General features: G+C 38.6%; 1 protein-coding gene across 3 annotated transcripts in view; it reads right to left on the bottom strand.

Annotated features, from left to right (window-relative positions):
• Positions 1–24802, bottom strand: part of MAPK10 (mitogen-activated protein kinase 10) — a 187993-nt gene that overhangs the window by 157773 nt on the left and 5418 nt on the right. For 2 of the 3 annotated variants that reach the window (XM_068974910.1, XM_068974909.1), the window contains exon 2: positions 2226–2395. In XM_068974910.1, coding sequence (XP_068831011.1) covers positions 2226–2395 — 170 coding nt within the window. Of the gene's footprint in view, positions 1–2225; positions 2396–24802 lie in introns of those variants that run through there. The other variant, XM_068974911.1, reaches the window with a different exon arrangement.

Consider the following 24802-nt stretch of genomic DNA (forward strand, 5'->3'; position numbering starts at 1 on the left):
TTGGAAGGAATGGTGCTAAAGCTGAAACTCCAGTACTTTGGCCACCTCATGTGAAGAGTTGACTCATTGGAAAAGACTGTGATGCTGGGAGGGATTGGGGGCAGGAGAAGAAGGGGACGACCGAGGATGAGATGGCTGGATGGCATCACTGACTCGATGGACGTGAGTCTGAGTGAACTCCTGGAGTTGGTGATGGACAGGGAGGCCTGGGGTGCTGCAATTCATGGAGTCGCAAAGAGTCGGACATGACTGAGCAACTGAAGTGAACTGAACTGAAGCATTGAGAGTGAGCTTAAAATGTGTTGTCAATATAAAGTGAACAATTAAAACTTATATCCACATGAAAACTGCACACAAATGTTTAAGGCAGCTTTACTTATATTTGCCAAAACAAAAGCAACCAAGATGTCTTAACAGTAGGTGAATGAATACATAAACTATGGTACACCCAGACAATAGAATATTATTCACTGCTAAAAATAAATGAGACATGGCATAAACTTAAGTGTATATTACTAAGTGAAAGAAGACAATCTGAATAGCCAATCCAATATTCTGTTGGACTCCAACTAAAGATCAACTGTTGCCAGTGGTTGAGGATATAGAGAGAAATAAACAGGTGGAGTATATTGGATTGGCAGGGCAGTGGAAATACTCTATAGGATACCATAAAAATGGATACATATCATTTTACATCTATCCAAAGCCATAGCACGTAGGACACCAAGAGCGAACCCTGCTGCAAACTATGGGCTTTGATGATTATGACGTGTGAGTGTAGGTTCATCAGTTGTAATAAATGTACCACTCTTGTGAAGGATGTTGATTCGGGGGATACTATGCATGCGTACGAGCTAGGGATCTATGGGAAATATCTGAATCATCCTCTTGATTTTGCTGTGAATCTAAAACTACTTTTAAAAATAGTCTTAAAAATACATTTTTAAAAGAGTGAAGTGAATCAGATTTTATGATCATCTTATGAAATATGAAAAAAAAAATATATCAAACGAGAGGGGGAGAAAGGATTTTCAAAACAAAATCGAGAGCTTCCCTGGTGGCTCTATGGTAAAGAATCCTCCTGCCAATCCAGGAGAGACAGTTTCAATCCCTGACTAAGGAAGATCCCACATGCTGTGGAGCAGCTAAGCCTGTGTGCCACAACTATTGAGCCTAAGCTCTAGAGCACATGTTCCATAACAAGACAAGCCACACAGTGAGCCACACACCACTACTACAGAGTAGCCCCTACTCGCTGCAATGAGGGGAAAGCCTCCGTAGCAACAAAGACCCAGCACCGCCAAAAATAAATCATAAAATGCATAAAATTATTTTTAAAAACCTACCTATTTTAAAATAGTGTTTATTTCACCTTCATCTTATTCATCTCTTAAAAGGGATATTTGTGTTTTTAAACAGATATCCCTAATATGTTATACAACAAATAAATATATTGTTATAAGTAAATATCCCTTATAAATAAATATCAATATACATGTATACTTATAATGCATTGTCCTAAATTTTTACTTATAGTTGCGAGCCACAAAATTGAACATTACACTAAGAAGTTCACACTAAATATATTTGGTTGCTAAATTACAAGTTAAAACTATAAAAAAAATGCTTACTAATCTGATATCATCACTTTTGCAAGAGTTTTATAATCAGTAAGTTAGATCCTGATTTGTCATCATTTCAGTTTGCCACTCAAAATGTCACAAAAAGAATGGTTACCAAGGAGCCCAAAATCTTTCCATTTTGGAAATACTCAACAAACATTTTTTAAATACCTCTTTTCTAATAGGCAACTGAATTTTGAACATTAAACTTTAAAAGTCACTGAAACATTTGAGATCTCATTTATACTTCTTCAGAGTAGATAATTTTATTTTCTGGTTATCTGAACACATATTTCCTCATTTCTGGCTGTGAGAACATCCAAATGAGATTTTTGAAATGCTTTAGCCAAAACTCTGGTTTTCTTGGTTCTTCTATGGTTGTTGTCTAATGGATTTTTTATTTTAACTAGGAAAAAGCTAATCACAAGCAAAGATGTACATATTGTTAACCAATGGGTCAATAAGTTTCTAATAATGTTCATAAACTTATTTTGCTTTGGTAGAATGGATATTTCGCATCTCAAGTCATACTATTTATTTGTATACGTGTGTTTGCAGCTGGTTCCCTCTAAAAATAGAAAAAGTTAAATCCATCGTACTTACCAGACTATTCCCTGAGCCCCAGAGCCAATAGGCTTTAGATTCTGGTAGCGTTTGAGAACCGTAAACGTTGAGTCCCCCACTTCCACACTATAGAACTGGTTGTCAACCTTGCTTTTGCTCATGTTGTAATGTTTGGCAATATTTGACACATCCACTTGTTTATCGAATCCCTGTGGAAAAGGACAATGAAAACGTGAGACAAGTGAACAGCCAGAATGGCAATGAGCTGCAGAGAAGCCTGTTCTTTCAGTGATTACTAATACTTTGTCATCTGTGATCATTATATAAGCCCACATTGCACATAGGAAAAAATATCTATTAGCCCACACATGATAATCTGGAGTAAAAGAGCTTAGAAATGTGCAAAGAAAAATTTGTTTTCAATGTTAAAACTATTTATGATAAAATATTCTTAGATCTGCATCATCTTTTCTGAAATGTTTCACTGAAACCATTTATTTATGCAGCAAACACCTACCAAACAAATACTGGCCCCAGAGACTATGTTAGATATTAATACTTCAAAGATGCTCCCTGATCGTCTGTTGTAACAGCCATATGAAGAAGAACAAAAGAATGTATTTAGATCTTTCCTAGTGGTCCAGTGGCTAAGACTCTGTGCTCTCAATGCAGGGGGTCCAGGTTCAATCCCTGGTCAGGGAACTACTCTTAGATGCTGCAACAAAGAGTTGGCATCCCACAAGTAAAGATCTCACATGTCACAACTAAGACCTGGCACAGCCAAATAAATAAACTAAATTTTTAGAAAAAGAGCAATGAGGGCTAATTTGCCTTAGAAAAAGGTTGTATATACATCCTTTTCTCAGAAAGAAATGAGATACAAAATAATGTACAATTTTAATTTGGAAAATTTGAATTAAATAGTGTTGACTTCTTTTGCTCTCAATAATACCAAAAGTGCTACTGTCCTGCATTGAGAGATTTTAGTCACTATCACTGTTCTAAAATACCACATGACAGCTTTTTTATTTATTTCAGGTTTAGATTTTAAGTATCTCAATTGTTATATCTTTCATTTATCATTAAGAGAAATTCTATTAATTAGCAATTGAAGAAATTGCTATTTTGAATCATGATTTATGAACATATATAATGTAAATATCCATTATCCATGATTATTATTTATGCATAAATGATCTTACATTGCTTTCTATGACTTTAAGTAGTTTGGATTCTCTAGTGAGAAGGGACATTACAGAATATTATCCATCCTTTTCCTTGCAGCACACATTGGTGGATGCCTACCCAAAAAGTCATTCATTTCCTTCTTGCTGATGTTGTTCAGGTTTTGAGCACACACATGCTCCATGGGTTCCTTCCAAGTTCCAGCACTTGACAGCTGAACAATCTAAACCAATGGTTCTCTTTAGAGGTGGTGCCAACCCTTAGCAGGCATTTGGGAGACCTGTTGGCATATTTTGGTTGCCACAATAATAGGAGATGTGGCTTATCAACCAGTGCTAGTGGTCTATGAATGGGACATCCCCCACTCGTAATGAATGGGACATTCCCGCACAGTGAATAATTTTCTATGTCCTTTACAATTTTTGAGCATGCCAAAGTTTTAACTAGTGAAAAATAAAACAAAACTGGCTTTAATATTCTGAGCCCAGAATCTAAACTAAAGGTCTTTGTACGGTTTTTACACTGACCTCAGAAAATCTAATTCTCACATAATATGAAAGAAAAGTTAAACCTTCTCAGGCTCTGAAATTCTAGTTGATAATAAAATCATTTCCCTAGACATTTAAAAAATATTTTTAAGTTGGAGGATAATTGCTTTACAATATTGTGTTGACTTCCGCCATACATCAACATGAATCAGCCATAAGAATACATGTGTCCCGTCCCTCTTGAACCTCTCCCCCACTCCCACCCCACCCCACTCCTCTAAATTGTCACCGAGCACTGGGTTGAGCTCCTTGTTCCTGTACAAAACTTCCCACTAGTTATCTGTTTTCCATATGGTGGTGCATACATGTCAATGCTACCCTCTCAATTTGTCCCACCCTCTCCTTCCCCGGCTGAGTCTAAAATCTGTTCTCTATGTCTGTGTCTCTATTCCTGCCTTGTAAATAGGTTCATCAGTATCGTTTTTCTAGACTCCATATACGTGCCTTAATATACGAAATTTGTTTTTTCTCTTTCTGACTTTCTTCACTCTGTTTAACAGGCTCTAGCTTCCTCCATCTCACTAGAACTGACTCAAATGCATTCCTTTTTGTGGCCGAGTAATATTCCATTGCATATATCCTTAGACATTTTTGGCATTTCATTTCTAATTAAAAAATTGAAATGGAAGTACAAACTAATTTGCCCTAGTATGCTATTGGAAGAGGGGCAAGCAGCATCAATGATGCAAATGAGAATACAGTGGGGACTGTGCGGACATGGTGGCAAAATCCATGAATCTGGTGCAAGAATATTAAGACTGCAGACAGACTTGAGACTGAATACTCATGACAGAAGCAGTCTATGATTGGGATGCATGTGCTAGAAACAATCCAGTACCAATGCACACAGACCTCAAAGAACAGAGTGGACTATGTTAGGAATTTAGGTTGTTCGGACAGAGACTGAAAATTCAAGTCATTTACAAATACAGTGATGAGAGGTTTGAAATTCAGGAGGTAGTCTATGAAGCACAGAACAGAAAATTAAACAAGACTATTAAGAATCAGAGCATTGTAAGCCCATTCACGGGAGACTAAATAGAGCTTATAATTTAGACAATGGGTGTGGACAATAACAGAAACAAGGACATTATGACAACCCTTTATTTCAACCACAGTATCAGGAACCCTTCTCCACATCTATAACCTATTTTTATTCTAGATTTTTTTTTTTACATATTGGCAAAGTAACCCTAATAAAGTCATTTTTCCTCTCAACCAGGAAAGGTTAAATAAATCGTAATTAGACAAACAAACGAATTTCATCTGTCACGGTTGTACATGCGTGCTACGTCACTTCAGTCATGTCCGACTCTTTGTGACCCTATGCACCATAACCCACCAGGCTTCTCTGTCCATGGGACTCTCCAGGCAAGAATACTGGCGCGGATTGCCATCCCCTCCTCCAGGGGATCTTCCCGACCTAGGGATCAAACCTGCCTCTCTTATGTCTTCTGCATTGGCACGTGAATTCTTTATCACCGAGCCACAGGGGAAGCGCCCCCCGTCAAGGTTAACTTGGGAAGAAATGCCTGACTTGCCATTTGTCATTTACATTCTTTACTATTCTATTTCTGACCACCCACAAAATTCTTAGCATACACTAGTCTCATCAAACCTAAGTAATCTATTTTCTTCTTCCCCCATGTATTCTCTTCACCTCTGGAATGTCACTTATTCCAACAGCACTCTACGTGTGTAGTGATCCTATGTAATGATCCTTTTGTTCCAGACCTCTGACACTAGAGACAGAACAGAAAGATAAAGTCCCCGCCTAAATGAAGACATTCAAAGAAGCAGGGAGTTAAAATGTGGATGATGTAGCTTAGAGCAGAATAAAGAAAAGATGCTGGGAGCAAACAGAGTAGCGACTAATTGTGCCTCCCTACATTCATTACCATTAATTCATTCAACTACTACGTATAAAACAACCACAAATGCCAAACCATGGTTTAAAATTGGTTATGTTGAAAAGAAGACTTGATTTGGGTTTTCTCTGGCTAACCTTATTCCCAGTCCTCCCCCTCTAACTGGTTCTCAGATGTGAATGTGTGTCTGGACCACCTGGGGCACTTGATCAAATATAAATCACTGACATAACACCTCAGAGATTTGAATTCAGGCCATCACGATAGTCCTGAGGGTCGGGAGATTAGCAGGCAGTCCAGGGGGTTCTGATTTGAGGATCTGACTTTGAGAAAGGCAGCGTTAGAACATCATTCTCACAGTGTCCTCCTTGGAGCATCCATATTGGCATCACCTGCAGGCTTGTTTAGAACTACGACTGCCTCACTCCCACCCCAATCCTATTGAATCAGGAACTCTGAGGTCCAACATCTTGCTTTACTAAGCCCTCTAAGTGTTCTCATGGATATTTAGAATCACACCCTGGAGTGAAGGACTGCCTGAAGCCTGTGAAACAGATCATACAGCTCTGCCTGAGATATTGGCAAAGTGAAACACTTATTACACAGCAGAAATAATATTTCTGCATCTACATCAGGGAACACACTCTGTGTCTTTACATATTGCCAAATTCCATTGTCCATGGCAAACACAAACTGGCAACCAGAATGCCTAGTTAGGACAAGGATTTATCCTGTATCTCAGATTCAAGTATTGAAAGAGACCCACTGCTCCAGACTCAAGGACTAACAAAGTCTTGGTACTCAGACAGGCCACCAGCTGGCCAAGTTCTATGTAATAGATATCATTTCATCCCAGCAATTGACCCACCTGAGAAGTACCCTATAATTTTTCACAGTGCGTGCCTGGAGCAGGACTTTTCACATAAAGGGGAAGCTATAAATGGACTTAGTGGTAGTTTGGTAAAATGTTTAAAACAATCAAAGAGCTTAGACTAAGAGCAAAATTTTAGCTACAAAAGTATTCCTTGTCAGAAAGAAACAAATAAAAGCTACTCAAATGAAATACCTAATGCCCTGACACATTTTCTAAAATAAAAATTACTCAGTGATCTTTTTTATCCATTTCAGAGAATTTCTTAGAATAAGACTGAAAATCATCATTGTGAAGTTTGTGAACACACACACACACACACACAGACACACACACACACACACTTTCCTTCCTTAATTTCCATGCAGTCTCTCTTGTCATGACCATAAAGGTCAAATATAAACTCTTATTTAAAAATGTGCCTATGAAAATATGCTATTAAGCACACTATAGGAAATATGATCAGTGATGAAGAGATTTTTCACCAGTTGTATATTTTAATATATTCTTGGTTCATATCCCAGAACTGATGATTTGAACCCAAGAAGGGAAGAACCAGAAATTCATATTAGAAAGGCGTGAGTGCATGTTCAGTCATATTTGACTCTTTGTGACTCCATGGACTGTAGCCCACCGGGCTCCTCTGTCCACGGGATTTCTCAGGCAAGAATACTGAAGTGGATTGCCATTTCCTACTCCAGGGGATCTTCCTGTGCCAGGGATAGAGCCCACATGCCCTGAGTCTCCTGCATTGGCAGGTAGATTCTTTAACACTGCACCACCCAGAAAGCCCATTGGAAAGGTATGACTTTAAGGCCAATAGATTAAGGCAGAGATTCTGATGTTTTAATATAGATCAGAACTTCCTGAGGAGCTTATAAAACAGACTGCTGAGTCCCACTGAAAAGTTTCCTATTCAGTGGGACTAAGACAAGACCAAGAGTTTGTATTTCTAACAAGGTTCACAAACTTCAAGAACCACTATTTTGAAGAACAGTAGATGTAAGAGGTCTCACCACTCAAAAAGGGCCAGTTGGAGAGGCCAAAATTCAAAGAAATGCAGGTCAACCCAAGTAAACAAAGGATATGGAAGTTAAAAATAATGCCAAGATGACTTTCCTTGGTCCCAGCACCCCTATAACTGGCCTGGATGTCGTATTCCCTAGGATATGTTCTTCTACCTCAGAGGTGCAATATAGTGCTCAGTCAACTTTACCTCATTTATCTCATGGAAATAAACATTCCATGACCTATTCATATTAAATTTATATAAAACATGGGAGGAATGTATGAAATTCACAACTATTCATACATGCTCATCAAAATGAAAAGTCCCTTTCAGAGAAGAAGCTAAGATGTTGAAATTAATTATAAATAAGAAATATTACATTAAAAATGATAAATATCACAGTGATAACATTTGGAGATCAATATAGCTCAAAATAACTACAGGTTTAGAATAGTCTATTCTATTATTGACTTAAATTATTTTTAAAAGTACTTAACTCATTCTTTCACCAAATACTAATCTTATATTTAAATGACTTGACAATTTACTTGATACAGACATAATAAAATTTTCTTTGAAAAAATTCAAAACAAACTCATTTCCTCCCTGTCCCCCATCTGCCAAAAAAAAAATATTTAAGCTATTTTAAAAGAAGACTTTTTTGTTACTAGCAGTTTGGTAGTTTGGTAGGCAGAAAGGAAATCTGAATAGAACCTGTTCTGTGAAAAGACTGCATATTACAGAGAACTATAAAAAAAGCGGGGGGAGGGGGGGCCTTGTTTCATGATTGCTCATCATCAGTTCAGTGGCTAGCACACTGCTTCGGAGTTTACAAAAAAAAAGTCCCACGTTACTGATCCTATCTTGCAAATGTCCAAAGCTTTGGTTGCATTTTTCTCAAATTTAATAACCCATATGCCATCCCCTCCCCATTTTCATTTGTGCATGGCTGGCCAATGTTACTGCCAGTCATTTCCTGAGCAGGAAGCATTAAGGTTTAAGAATTTTTAGATGTTAAGTTTCTTTCATTTCACTTGAATGATATAACTGAAAAGATCATCAGTCCTGGATTAATTCTGCACTTAATATCTATAAAACCAAGCAATTTTATTCTTTCATTCATTTATTATTTATATTCTGTGTGGTTTCAAAAAGGATTTGTGCAGTTCACCATAAAAGATATAGAAGCAATAAAACCATGAAATTCACTTTTAAGAGCAAATGTCAAATAAAGCAGGCTGAGAGATGATAGTTTTACCAGAAGACTTAAGTTACAAATGCCTACTGTCTGGAACACGGAAGTTAGTGTCATGCTTACAGCAAGCCAAAGAAAAGCATGACAACAACACAACCACAGTGAGTGGCAAGTTTTGATTTGTTAATTTCATGAAGTATATCATACAATAGTTCATAGGAAAAGCAAAATTTCTCCAGCACTCAACCGTAAGGGAAAAAATATTCAACAGTTCTTTATATAACCCTGGAATCAACAAATAGGCAGTAGATATAGCATTTTTTCATCAAAGACATGGAACTCTGCTCCATACAAGTCATATGATATCAGTTCTCAATAAGGCAGGGGGAGAAAGATGAACCAGCATTAATCACTTACCAAGTAAAGGTGAACTTCATATTCTGTTAAATACTATATTCAGCACTAACAACAGGTGGGGGAAGTGGCATATAGAGTTACTAATTGGCTCAAAGTCTTGAAACTATTAATTATTAATAGTTGTACCAATTAATATGAATTGAAGTTTGTCCAAATTCAAAACATGTGCTTTTCTTTTACTATTCATTTGTTCAGCTAAAATAACTTAGAATGGTGATGTTATTTTCTTATGAAAAACTGAGCTGTAGGAATAGAGCTTAAGAGAGATGAATGAGTAACACATCCTACTCTTTCACTGATCAATTGTCTCAGTCTGGAGTTTGAAGTTCATTGAACAGTTCATGATTGAAGTAGACAGTCTTGTGTTGGTGATTGAAGTTCAGGATTGAAGTAGACAGCCTTGTGTTGGTGATGGAAATCTGGATTTTCAGAGCTGCCCAGAAAATGTATTTGTTAAATGGTTGAAGTGAAAGTGAAAGTTGTTCAGTCATGTCTGACTCTTTGCTACCCCATGGACTATACAGTTCATGGAATTCTCCAGGCCAGAATACTGGAGTGGGTAGCCTTTCCCTTCTCCAGGGGATCTTTCCAACCCAGAGATCAAACCCAGGTCTCCTGCATTGCATGCGGATTCTTTACCAGCTGAGCCACAGGGAAGCCCAAGAATACTGGAGTGGGTGTTAAATGCTTTGTGCCAGGCACTATTGAAGATGCTCTGGATGTGATGTTGATCTAGCTCAACAGGATAGCCAAGATGAGTCCACTACAAAACACATCTCCAGAAAAAGAACTGGTCAATCAGTTGGATAGTATTTTAGCATTAATATTTGGATACTGAAAACTATCTGCAAAAGTGATGATTCTGCTTTTGACACAAGTGATAACGAGCTCTTTAGTCTTGTAGTTATGACCAATGTATTGAATTGCTCATGATGTCCCTCCATGATTGAAATATAAAGTCAGCAGGAACAATGCCTCCTACTCTGTTATGCCAGAAAGGCATGTGTTGAACCCATTTAAAATCTGAATCACATAGTCTACATATGAGTTTTAAAGGGGAGATTTGAGATAATCTTTAATGACATTAAGGATGATTAAGGTTGCTGAAAGACTAATTGTGGTTTTGGACCGTGAATTTTAAATCATTAAAACTAGGCTCAAAAACATCTTTATTAGTCAAAATAGGAACCATTACAATCAACATATTTCTGCCAACATGAAATATGTTTGCTTATTCCCGAAGCATTAAAACCCTTGCTTTGGGATTCAGTGAACTCTTAGAAAGCATTTTCTGCATCCCGCTGGTTATGGAAGCATTTTCCCTGCAAAAAGTTCTCAAGATGCTTGAAGAAGTGGTAGTTAGTTGGCAAGAGGTCAGGTGAATATGGTGAATGAGGCGAAACTTCAAAGCCCAATTCATTCAACTTTTGAAGCATTGGTTGTGTGACATGTGGTCAGGCATCATTGTGGAGAACAATCAGGCCTTTTCTGTTGACCAATGCCAGCCACAGGAGTCGCAGTTTCTGGTGCATCTCATCGATTTGCTGAGCATACTTCTCAGATGTAGTGGCTTCACCAAGATTCAGAAAGCCATAGTGGATCGGATGGGCAGCAGAGCACGAAACAGTGACCATGACCTTTTTTGTGGGGTGCAAGATTGGCTTTGGGAAGTGCTTTAGAGCTTCTTCTTGGTCCAACCACTGAACTGGCCATTGCCAGCTGTTGTATAAAATCCACTTTTAGTGGCATGTCACAATCTGATCAAGAAATGGTTCACTGCTTTTGCGTAGGATAAGAAAAGATAACATTTCAAAAGAACAAATTTTTTTATTTTCAGTCAGCAAAGATTGAAGACAGGAGGAGAAGGGGATGACAGATAATGAGAGGGTTGGATGACTCACTGGATATGAGTTTGAGCAAACTCTCCAGGAGGTGGTGAAGGACAAGGAAGCCTGGAGTGCTGCAATCCATGGGGTCACAAAAAATCAGACACAACTTAGCGACTGAGCAACAACACGAGGCACCCACGTATTTGAGGTTTTACACCATTTCAATTTGCTTTAAATGCTGAACAGCTATAGAACAGCCAACAGTGAGTTCTTCAGCAACTTCTTGTGTAGTTATAAGAGGATCACATTAATGACCCTCTCGGTTGGTTGCTGTCACCTTCTGATGGCCAGCCAACACACTCCTCATCTTCAAGGCTTTCATCTCTTTTGCAAAACTTCTTGAAGTACCACTGCACTGTACTTTCATTAGCAGTTCCTGGGCCAAATGCCTTATAGATGTTGTGAGTTGTCTTTGCTGTTTTATGACCCATTTTGAATTCTAATAAGAAAATCACTTGAATTTGCTTTTGGCCTACATTATTCCCCTAGTTAAAAATAAATATAAAAGAAACAGCAAGTAATAAGTCATTAGCAAAAAAAAAAAATAAATAACAAAGTGAGAAATGCACATTAAAATGATGTACAGCATAACATTTATTTAAGAATGCATTTCACTATCTAACAGCAAAGTTCAAAATGTAAAAGCAGAATTATTTTTGCATCAACCATCACTTCATGGGAAATAGAAGGGGAAACAGTGGAAACAGTGTCACACTTTATTTTGGGGGGCTCCAAAATCACTGCAGATGGTGACTGCAGCCATGAAATTAAAAGATGCTTATTTCTTGGAAGGAAAGTTATGACCAACCTAGATAGTATATTCAAAAGCAGAGACATTACTTTGCCAACAAATGTCTGTCTAGTCAAGGCTATGGTTTTTCCAGTAGTCATGTCTGGATGTGAGAGTTCGACTGTAAAGAAAGCTGAGTGCCGAAGAATTGATGCTTTTGAACTGTGGTGTTGGAGAAGACTCTTGAGAGTCCCTCGGACTGCAGGGAGATCCAATCAGTCCATTCTAAAGGAGATCAGCCCTGGGTGTTCTTTGGAAGGACTAATACTGAAGCTGAAACTCCAATACTTTGACCACCTCATGCAAAGAGTTGACTCATTGGAAAAGGCCTTGATGCTGGGAGGGATTGGAGACAGGAGGAGAAGGGGACAACAGGGGATGAGATGGTTGGATAGCATCACCAACTCGATGGACATGAGTTTGAGTGAACTCCGGGAGTTGCTGATGGACAGGGAGGCCTGGTGTGCTGCGATTCATGGGACCGCAGAGAGTTGGACACGACTGAGCGACTGAACTGAACTGAACTGAACTGAAATAAATTTTGTTCTGTCCAGAGCATATTTTCCCCATTCAAAGTGGGAAGTGTTTCCACTTTAAGAGGAAGACTGTAGTATGGAATCTATATCACTTTCCCAGAGACTCTTACTCTGTGGAATCAATGGCTTGTTACAAATCAGTAATGCAATAAAAACTCTTAAGACTTAAATTTTGTTTAATCACTATTTTCACTTATGTGAAAAAGCATATAATAGTAATCAATAACAGGACAGGCATGGCTTCTGCCTGCCTGTTCCTTGTATATAAAGGAAGATAACTAATACTGCTTGAATACCTACTAAGTACCATGCTTATATTAGGACCAGATGCTGTGTTAAGTGTATAGTAAATCAGCACAAAACACACACAAAAGATTTAAGTATTTTCATTTTGCACTTGAGAAATCCTAGACTGAGTACTTCAGCAAAGGGTAACAGTACAACTTTTATCTAAGAATCATTACTGTGAGGCCTTGGGCAAGCTTTTAACAATCTTAGCCTTAGTCCTTTTATATGGAATGCCGGCAACACATGCATATCTTGGCAATAGTGTAAGTTTCATTCCAGTTCACCATAATTTAAAAAACAAAACAAAACAAAAAAGAGTCACGCAGATTTTTCTGGCTTCCCAGTGCATATAAAAGTTGTCTTTACACTATACTGTAGTCTCTTAAGTGTGCAATAGTATTGTATCTAAAAATAAATATCTCAATTTTAAAATATTTTAGTGCTAAAAAATGCTAACTCCAATGATCGTGAAGTGAATCATAGTCTTTTAGCTGGTGGAAGCTCTTTTCTTGACATTGATGACTGCTGACTGCTCAGGGTGGTGGCTGCTGAAGATTGAGGGGCTGTGGAAATTTCTCAAAGTAAGACAACAGTGAAGTTTGCCACATCAACAGACTTCCTTTCACAAATGATTTATTCGTAGCATACAAAGCAATTTCATAACATTTAACCTACAGTAAAACTTCTTTCAAAATTGGAGTCAATCCTCTCTAACACTGCCTCTGCCTTATCAACTGAGTTTACACTTCAGTTCAGTCGCTCAGTCGTGTCCGCCTCTTTGCTACCCCATGGACTGTAGCACACCAGGCTTCCCTGTCCATCACAACTCCCGAAGCTTGATTAAACTCATGTCGAGTCGGTGATGCCATCCAACCGTCTCATCCTCTGTCATCCCCTTGTTCTCCTGCCATCAATCTTTCCCAGCATCAGGGTCTTTTCCAAGGAGTGAGTTCTTCACATCAGGTGGCCAAACTATTGGATTTTCACCTTCAGGATCAGCCCTTTCAATGAATATTCAGGAATGATTTCCTTTTGGATGGACTGCTTGGATCTCCTTGAAGTCCAAGGGACAACACCACAGTTCAAAAGCATCAATTCTTTGGCACTCATCTTTCTTTATAGTCCAAATCTCACATCCATACATGACTACTCAAAAAACCATAGCTTTGAGTAGACAAACCTTTGTTGGCAAAGTAATGTTTCTGCTTCTTAATATGCTGTCTAGGTTGGTCATAGCTTTTCCTCCAAGGAGCAAGGGTCTTTTAATTTCATGGCTGCAATCACCATCTGCAGTGATTTAGGAGCCCCAAAGAATAAAGTTTGTCACTGTTTCCATTGTTTCCCCATCTATTTTCCATGAAGTGATGGGACAAGATGCAATGATCTTCATTTTCTGAATGTTGAGTTTTAAGCCAACTTTTTCACTCTCTTCTTTCACTTTCATCAAGAGGCTCTTTAGTTCTCTGATTTCTGCCATAAGGGTGGTGTTATCTGCATATCTGAGGTTATTGATATTTTTCCCAGCAATCTTAATTACAGCTTGTGCTTTATCCAGCCTGCCATTTCACATGATATATCCTTCATATAATTTAAGTAAACAGAGTGACAATATACAACCTCAACATATGCCTTTTCCTATTTGGAACCAGTCTGTTGTTCCATGTCCAGCTCTAACTGTTGCTCCCTGATCTCCATACAGATTTCTCAGGAGGCAGGTCATGGGGTCTGGTATTCCCATCACTTGAAGAATTTTCCACACTTTGCTGTGATCCACACAGTCAAAGGCTTTGGCATAGTCAATAGAGCAGAAGTAGAAGTTTTCCTGAAACTCTCTTGCTTTTTCTATGATCCAGTGGAAGTGGAAATTTGATCTCTGATTCCTCTGCCTTTTGTAAATCCAGCTTGAACATCTGAAAGTTCATGGTTCACATACTATTGAAGTCTGGGATGGAGAATTTTGAGCATTACTTTGCTATCATCTGAGATGAGTGCAACTGTGGGGTAGTTTGAGCATTCTTTCCCATTGCCTTTCTTTGGGATTGGAATGAAAACTGACCTTTTCCAGTCCTATGGCCACTGCTGAGTTTTCCAAATTTGCTGGCATATTGAGTGCAGCACTTTCACAGCATCATCTTTTAGGATTTGAAATCGCTCAACTGGAATTCCATCACCTCCACTAGCTTTGTTCTCAGTGATGCTTCCTAAGGCTGACTTGACTTTGCATTCCAGGATGTCTGACTCTAGGCCAGGGATCACACCATTGTGGTTATCTGAGTCATGAGTATCTTTTTTGTATAGTTCTTCTATATATTCTTGCCACCTCTTCTTAATATCTTCTGCTTCTGTTAGGTCCATACCATTTCTGTCCTTTATTGTGCCCATCTTTGCATGAAATGTTCCCTTGGTATCACTGTTTTTCTTGAAGAGATATCTAGTCTTTCCCATTCTATTGTTTTCCTCTATTTCTTTGCATTGATTGCTAAGGAAGGCTTTCTTATCTCTCCTTGCTAGTCTTTGGAACTCTGCATTCAAATGGGTATATCTTTCCTTTTCTCCTTTGCCTTTCATTTCTTTTCTTTTCTCAGCTATTTGTAAGGCCTTCTCAGACAACCATCTTGCCTTTTTGCATTTTTTTTCCCTCGGGGATGGTCTTAATCCCTGCCTCCTGTACAATGCCATGAACCTCACCCCATAGTTCTTCAGGCATTCTATCAGATCTAGTACCTTGAATCTATTTGTCACTTCCACTGTATAATCATAAGGGACTTTATTTAGGTCATACCTGAATGGCCTAGTGGTTTTCCCTACTTTCTTCAATTTAAGTGTGAATTTGGCAATAAGGAGTTCCCTGATCTGAGCCATAGTCAGCTCCCAGTCTTGTTTTTGCTAATTGTATAGAGCTTCTCCATCTTTGGCTGCAAAGAATATAATCAATCTGATTTCATTATTGACCATCTGGTGATGTCCATGTACAGAGTCTTCTCTTCTGTTGTTGGTAAAGGGTGTTTGTTATGACCAGTGTGTTCTCTTGACAAAACTCTATTAGCCTTTGCCTTGCTTCATTTTGTACTCCAAAGCCAAATTTGCCTGTTACTACAGGTGTTTTTTGACTTCCCACCATTGCATTCCATTCCCCTATAATGAAAAGGACATCTTTGTGAGGTGTTAGTTCTCGAAGGTCTTATAAGATATTCATAGAACCATTCAACTTCACCTTCTTCAGCATTAATGGTTGGGGCATAGACTTGGATTACTGTGATACTGAATGTAAACTATTTTTACATTATATTCTAAATCCTTTGTTGCCATTTCAACATTCTTCAAAGAAAATCATCAGGAGTAGCTACCTTCTCAAGAAACTACGTTTTTTGCTCATCCTTAAGAAGCAATTCCTCATCTGTTAAAGTTTTATCATGAGATGGTAGTAATTCAGTCACATCTTCAGGCTTCACTTCTAATTCGAATTCTCCTGCTTTTTCACTGCAAGAATCTGCAGTTCCTCCCTCCACTGAAGTCTCAAACCCTTCAAAGTTATCCAGGAGGGTTAGAATCAACTTCCTCTAAACTCCTGTTTAATTGATATTCTGACCTTGCCCCATGAATCACAAATATTCTTAAGGACAACTAGAATAGTGAATCCTTTCCATAAGGTTTTCAATCTACTTTTCCGAGATCCCCCAGAAAAATCACTGTTTATGGCAGCTCTGTCCTTTCAAAATGTCTTAAATAATAAGACTTGAAAGTGGAAATCATTCCTCAGTCCATGACCTCCATAATGGATGCTGTGCTAGCAGGCATGAAAACAACATCAATTTCACTGTACATCTCCATCAGAGCTCTTGGGTGAGCAGATGCTTTGTCAATGAGCAGTAATATGTCAAAAGGAATCTTTTTGAGCACTAGGTCTCAACAGTGGGCTTAAATTATTTAGTAAACCGTATCATGAATAGATGTGCTGCCATCTAGGCTTTGTTTTTTCGTATAGAGAGCACAAGCAGAGTAGATTAGCATCATTCTTAAGGGCCCCAGGATTTCCAGAATGGTAAACAAGCATTGGTTTCAACTTAAAGTCATTGGGTATATTAACCCCTAACAAGACAGTTAGGCTGTCCTTTGAAGCTTTGAAGTCAGGCATTGACTTCTCCTCTATAGCTATGAAAATCCTAAATGGAATCTTCTTCTAATAGAAGGCTGCTTTGACAATGCTAGAAATCTGTTGCTCAGTGTTACCACCTTCATTAATCATCTTAGTTAGGTCATCTGGATAACTTTCTGCAGCTTCTACTTCAGTACTTGCTACTTCACCTGGCACTTTTATGTTAAGATGATGGCATCTTTTCTTAAACCTTATGAACCTACCTGTGCTAGCATCAAACTATTTAACTTATATGCAGAGTACATCATGTGAAATACCAAGCTAGATAAAGCAGAAGCTGGAATCAAGATAGCTGGGAAAAATATCAATAACCTCAGATACACAGATGACACCACCCTTATGGCAGAAAGCAAAGAAGAACTAAAAAGCCTCTTGATGAAAGTAAAAGAGAAGAGTGAAAAAGTTGGCTTAAAACTCAACATTCAGAAAACTAAGATCATGGCATCTGGTCCCATCACTTCATGGCAAATAAATGGGGAAAGAGTGGAAACAGTGGCAGACTTTATTTTGGGGGGGCTCAAAAATCACCGCAGATGGTGACTGAGGCCATGAAATTAAAAGACCCTTGCTCCTTGGAAGAAAAGCTATGACAAACCTAGACAACATATTAAAAAACAGAGACATTACTTTGCCAACAAAGGTCCATGATTTTGGTCATGCCAAAAGCTATGATTTTTTTGAGTAGTCACGTATGGATGTGAGAGTTGGACTATAAAGAAAGATGAGTGCCGAATAACTGATGCGTTTGAACTGTGGTGTTGGTGAAGACTCTTGAAAGTCCCTTGGACTGCAAGAAGATCAAGCCAGTCAATCCAAAAGGAAATCATTCCTGAATATTCATTGGGAGGACTGATGTTGAAGCTGAAAATCCAATACTTTGGCCACCTGATGTGAAGAACTGACTCCCTGGAAAAGACCCTGATGCTGGGAAAGATTGAAGGCAGGAGGAGAAGGGGATGACAGAGGATGAGATGGTTAGATGGCATCACTGACTTGATGGACATGAGTTTGAGCAAGCTTCAGGAGTTGGTGATGGACAGGAAAGCCTGGCATGCTGCAGTCCATGGGGTAGCAAAGAGTCGGACACGATTGAGTGACTGAACTGAATTGACTGACTGTTTGGCAGTTTCCTCATTTCTCTCAGCATTTGTAGAATTGAAGGAACTTAAGACCTTGCTCTGGATTAGGTTTTGGCTTCAGGGAATGTTGTGGATGGCTAAATCTTCTATCCAGACCAGTAAAACTTCTTCCATACCAGAAATAAAGATGTTTCATTTTCTTATCATTCATGTGTTCACTGGAGTAGTGATTTTAATTTCCTTCAAGAACTTTTCCTTTGCATTCACAACTTGGCTAACTTTTTGGCAAAAGAAGCCTAACTTCTGGCTGATTTCAGCTTATAATGGACTTCCCTCATAGCTCAGATGGTAAAGAATCCACCTGCAATGCAGGAGACCCTGGTTTGATTCCTGGGTTGGGAAGATCCCCTGGAGAAGGGATAGGCTACCCACTCCAGTATTCTTGGGCTTCCCTTGTGGCTCAGCTGGTAAAGAATCCGCCTGCAATGCAGGAGACCTGGGTTTGATCCCTGGGTTGGAAAGATCCCCTGGAGAAGAGAAAGGTTACCCACCCCAGTATTTTGACCTAGAGAATACAGTCTGACCTGAGAATACAGTTTGACCTGAGAATAGAGTCCAAGGGGTCACAAAGAGTTGGACACTGAGAAATTTTCACTTTCACTTTCAGCTTATAATGACTTCCTCACCAAGCTTAATCATTTCTAGCTTTTAATTTAAAAGTGTCTCAAGACACTGCTATAAAATCAGCGTACAGCCAACAGGTTTCAGAATGGCCAGGGAATAAAATATTTTTCTATCATTTGTGGTGGAGACAGTTCAGTTCTCTGTGGATACTCGTGTGCTCCACTACATTTCCCAGCCTCCCTTGCAGTTCTATTGGGGCATTTCTGGCCAAGGGATTACAAACAGAAGTGGCAGGTGCCACCTAATGCATTTTGTAGGTATCTTGAGCTTTTTCAGAATGAGTTAGAGATGTATCGAGTATATAACCAGATAAATATTTACCTTTAGAGAAGATAAACAAAAGAATAGTTGAATAACATATTCCTGATTAGTACTGTTTTTAGAACTCAGAAAGAAAATGGACATTACTCTTCTTAACCTACTGAAAAATTTCACCTTTGCTAAAATTTTAGCCTTTGAATCCCAACCTCAATAATAGCTTTGCAGAAGAGCAAAACTATCACTTAATTTATTTTTTGAAGTCTTACACCAGAAGGGCAATGAAATTAAAATACTGCATTTAAGGAATTGGGTTTCCCTGGTGCTCACATGGTAAAGAATCTACCTGTAATGCAAGAGCCCCAGGCTCAATCCCAGGGTTGGGAAGATCCCCTGGAGAACAGAATATCTACCCACTAATTAGTTGATATCTTAGGAACACTTATATAGATTACAGTGGAATCCACAAATTGGTGCTTTTCTGACAGAGCATTAAGTAATGCTCAAAATTCTCCAAGCCAGGCTTCAGCAATACATGAACTGCCAGATGTTCAAGCTGGTTTTAGAAAAGGCAGAGGAACCAGAGATCAAATTGCCAACATCCGTTGGATCTTTGAAAAAGCAAGAGAGTTCCAAAAAAACCATCCATTTCTGCTTTATTCACTATGCCAAAGCCTTTGACTGTGTAGATCACAGCAAACTGTGGAAAATTCTGAAAGAGATGGGGATACCAGACCACCTCACCTGCCTCTTGAGAAATCTGTATGCAGGTCAAGAAGCAACAGTTAGAACTGGACATGGAACAACAGACTGGTTCCAAATAGGAAAAGGAGTACGTCAAGGCTGTATATTATCACCCTGCTTATTTAACTTATATGCAGAGTACATCATGAGAAACGCTGGACTGCAAGAAACACAAGCTGGAATCAAGATTGCTGGGAGAAATATCAATAACCACAGGTATGCAGATGACACCACCTTTATGGCAGAAAGTGAAGAAGAACTAAAGAGCCTCTTGATGAAAGTGAAAGAGGAGAGTGAAAAAGTTGGCTTAAAACTCAACATTCAGAAAACTAAGATCATGGCATCTGGGCCCATCACTTCATGACAAATAGATGGGGAAACAATGTCAGACTTTATTTTTTTGGCTCCAAAATAACTGCAGATGGTGACTGCAGCCATGAAATTAAAAGATGCTTACTCCTTGGAAGGAAAGTTATGACCAACCTAGATAGCATATTAAAAAGCAGAGAAATTATTTTGTCAACAAAGGTCCATCTAGTCAAGGATATGGTTTTTCCAGTAGTCATGTATGGATGTGAGAGTTGGACTGTGAAGAAAGCTTAGTGCCAAAGAATTGATGCTTTTGAACTGTGGTATTGGAGAAGACTCTTGAGAGTCCCTTGGAATGCAAGGAGATCAAACCAGTCCATTCTGAAGGAGATCAGCCCTGGGATTTCTTTGGAGGGAATGATGCTGAACCTGAAACTCCAGTAGTTCGGTAACCTCATGCGAAGAGTTGACTCATTGGAAAAGGCTCTGATGCTGGGAGGGATTGGGGGCAGGAGGAGAAGGGGACGATGGAGGATGAGATGGCTGGATGGCATCACTGACTCGATGGACATGAGTCTGAGTGAACTCCGGGAGCTGGTGATGGACAGGGAGGCCTGGCGTGGTGCGATTCATGAGGTCACAACGAGTCGGACACGACTGAGCGACTGAACTCAAGTGAACCTAACTGACAGAGCATTATTAACCATAGACTGAAAACCACAGATAATTCTGGGACCTTTTACAGCACAATTATTTTGTCAGATATAAGCAATAACTTCATTTAATCTGATTACTACCTCAATCACAATTGCTCTCATAATACTGAGCTACATTTACATTCAGGTTAGGATCATTCAACAAGAAGTCAAGCCTGAACTTTTACATTGTTCAAGCAAACCAAACACATACTCACATAAACCAATAGAGAAGTTTATCATTACAGAACCAAATCTTAGGTAGGATCTATATATTTGTGTTAGATAATATTTAGTAGCATAACGGAGTCTACTAACTGGAATAATTACTTAATAAATTTCTATAAAAAAGCCTGCCTGAGGTATAAGACATAAATGTAACACTAAAGTCACTCTTTTGAAATCTGTTTAAAAGTTAAGTTTTCGTTTATTTAGAACAGCCACCATTTGTGGCTAGGAAAATTATTATTACTATACATACACACATAGCTCATTCGTTATCCAGACATAGAGTAGCAAAATAAAATTTAGTTACCTAGTCATCTTGTAATATTTTATATCTATTAAGAAAAGCGTTGCTTTAACTAGAAAATTCAGCATGCTCAGTCTTGGCCATTATATCTAACAAGGGGCTATACCAAAAAGCACTAACTTCTGAAGACACTGAAAACAATTTTGACATTAAGAACTCTAGAAAGAGACTGCTATTTATGTCATTACCCAGTAATATTTTAGACCTTATACATCACTACTGTCCTTTGGAATTTATATAAAAGTCTTCTTTTTTTTTTCCCACCGGTGACCAATAGTATCTTAGGCTTCTTTGCATTTAATTATAGTATTTTGGTTCTGAGTCCTAGTCGCTACTCAGTTCAGTTAAAATTCTGTATAACCAATAGAAGATGTCAAAATTCCATGATGAGACTGGATAAAGACATTCTAGTAAAATGGTTCAGGTTTCCAACCCCAGAATAAAACATAATTGAATTCTGTCTTGGTAGTTAGTGGCATTGTAAAGATTAAATGAGATAAAGTCTTAATGTAGTCCTCACAGATAGTAAACATCTGTTAAGTATTGAGGTGTTTCCTTTTCTGATTTATTATCGTTTAGCCCATAGTTATCACTGAGGTTTTAACTCAAAGTGGAAGAAGTTTTCTTTATATTTTAAGCCAAGCTACTCTCTACTATGCTTTAGACTAGATGGTGTGTTCTTTGAGGAGAGTAACAATACCCACCCTGTACCCCTAATTTCTACAAGTTACAGGTTCATATTAGAGCTACTCAGTAAAGAAGTGTGTTAGTCGCTTAGTTGTGTCTGACCCTTTACAACCCCATAGACTGTAGCCCTCCAGGTTCCTCTGTCTGTGGAATTCTCCAGGCAAGAAATACTGGAGTGGGTAGCTATTCCCTTCTCCAGAGGATCTTCCTTACCCAGTTATCAAACATGGGTCTCCTGCATTGCAGGCAGATTCTTTACTGTCTGAGCCACCAGGGAACCCCACTCAATAAAGATGTGTTGAATAAATGAATGATGGAGCCAATCAATAATCATTCGATGTGTAGGTGTCTCCAATCAATGATCATTCGATGTGTAGGTGTCTCCACACAAAGAAAGCCCAAAGAGTTTCTGTGTCACAGCAAAAAGCAGATCACTGAGTTCAGTCTCTTTGTTTCCACTGTTACATAAAACCATAATTGTTGACTCACTAACTTGAACCTCCTGTCTCTTAAGGCTTTTGGAAAATCAAGAAATCATTTTAAATGATTTGTAACCAACTCGAGCATCAATAATAGGATAGGGCAATAAGTTGATAAATTGTTAGATAAATGTTAGATTAACACTTGTGATTAATAAATTAACCAAAATACAAATTAAATATATTCCAATCCCATCACTTAATGGCAAATAGATGGGTAAAGAGTGGAAACAGTGGCTGACTTTATTTTTGGGGGCTCCAAAATCACTGCAGATGGTGATTGCAGCCATGAAATTAAAAAATGCTTACTCCTTGGAAGGAAAGTTATGAACAACCTAGACAGCACGTTAAAAAGCAGACGTTACTTTGTCAACAAAGGTCTGTCTAGTCAAGGCTATGGTTTTTCCAGTGGTCATGTATGGATGTGAGAGTTGGACCATAAAGAAAGCTGAGCACTGAAGAATTGATGCTTTTGCACTGTGCTTTTAGAGAAGACTCTTAAGAGTCCCTTGGACTGCAAGGAGATCCAACCAGTCCACCCTAAAGGAGATCAGCCCTGGATGTTCATTGGTAGGACTGATGTTGAAGCTGAAACCAATACTTTGGCCACCTGATGTGAAGAGCTGACTCATTTTAAAAGACCCTGATGCTGGGAAAGATTGAGGGCAGGAGGAGAGGGGGATGACAGAGGATGAGATGATTGGATGGCATCACCAACTCAATGGACATGGGTTGGGGTGGACTCCAGGTGTTGGTGATGGACAGGGAGGCCTGGCGTGCTGGAGTTCATGGGGTCGCAAAGAGTCAGACACGACTGAGCGACTGAACTGAACTGAACTGAACTGATATGCACTTATCAAGATGTTAAGATGTTGAGAAATTGACTTGATTTTCAAAGGTGAGCAAATTTCTACTAGTGCTTTTCTGAGTTTTTATTTACCCTTTCTTATTCAGAAAGCACTTATTGAGCATTTCCTGAATTAAGGTAGAAGTCTGGGCTTGGCAGACAAGGATAAGGATGCCCTGGCCCTACCCTAGAGGCCATCATCATTGAGCTGGGAAAGCATAAACCTGTACATCCAATGGTAACACAAACTGGGATGTGGTGAATGCTGCAGACACCAGTGGGTGTGCATGTGGTTTCCAACGTACATTATCTCTCTGTGCATATATTTCTTGGTTAAAACCATGACTCATCTATTCAGTACACCAGAGTTTCAAAAACAGCAATTTTCACAGATTTTTTTCTTAATTCATAGAGTGAAATTTAACAGTTCTTCACTTTTCTATTCAACTGAGAAAAGAAGGCTAAGAAGGTTTACCTACATCTCTGGAGAATCAAGAGTTCTGGCACTTTCAATTCCCTATTGGTCTACATTTTGTAAATGATTTATACAAGGGCAAACTTAAGATTGTTTTTTATTGTCTATGACAAATTTCTCCCCATAATAGAGCAAGAAACCTCCTGTCTACAAAAGCTGCTTGATGTTTTTAAAGAAAAAAAAAAAGAAAGAAATGAATAGGAGTAGCTTAAAAATTCAATGAATCTCATGTTCTTCAAATAATTTAACAAAGAAATAAGGTTATTACTACAGTTAACTGACATATTTACTGTTGATAACTACCTGGGCAATTTTATTTTCTATATTTTCTGTGATTTCTTTCTTATAACAGTGAGAAACCTGGAAATATGATATAATTTTTTAAATCCAGAGGTTAAGATTCAAGAGACCTAGATTCTGGATATTGTTTAGTCACTAAGCTGCATCCGACTTTTTGCGACCCCATGAACTGTAGCTTGCCAGGCTCCTCTGTCTGTGAGATTTCCCATGCAAGAATCCTGGAGTGCCTTGTCATTTCCTTCTCCAGGGACTCTTCCCACTTAGGGATGGAGCCCATGACTCCTGCATTGGCAGGCAGATTCTTTTACCACTGAGCCACCAGGGAAGCACTCCATTTGGGATATACTCGATCCCTAATTATTGACAAGTTACTTAAAGGTGTTCACATACCACCTGTGAGGCAAGAAGTTGGGAACAAGCTAACCCTACTGTACATGGTGTTAAATGTCACTGCATACCAGGGATCCATGAGATGTCTCATAAAATGAGAAGCTTCCAAAGCACACAGTTTGAAAGAAAACTCAAGCAAATAAATAAATAAAACACAAAAAAAATAAATTCTGTATTCATTTAGAGAAAATAAATACACCATTTTCTTTAAATTGCTGGAATAGTAAATGAGGCACACAGCTACAGGAAAGAAAAAATAAACATCATCAAATTAAAATTCTACATGGAAAGTAAATTAAGCACTCTGAGTCACACCTAGAAATATCCTGCTTGCTATGATATTTTTAGGGTTTAAGTTAAAGAATACACATGTATATTTTCTAGG

This window comes from Capricornis sumatraensis, chromosome 7 (genome assembly GCF_032405125.1).
Source record: "Capricornis sumatraensis isolate serow.1 chromosome 7, serow.2, whole genome shotgun sequence".
Lineage (NCBI taxonomy): Eukaryota > Metazoa > Chordata > Mammalia > Artiodactyla > Bovidae > Capricornis > Capricornis sumatraensis.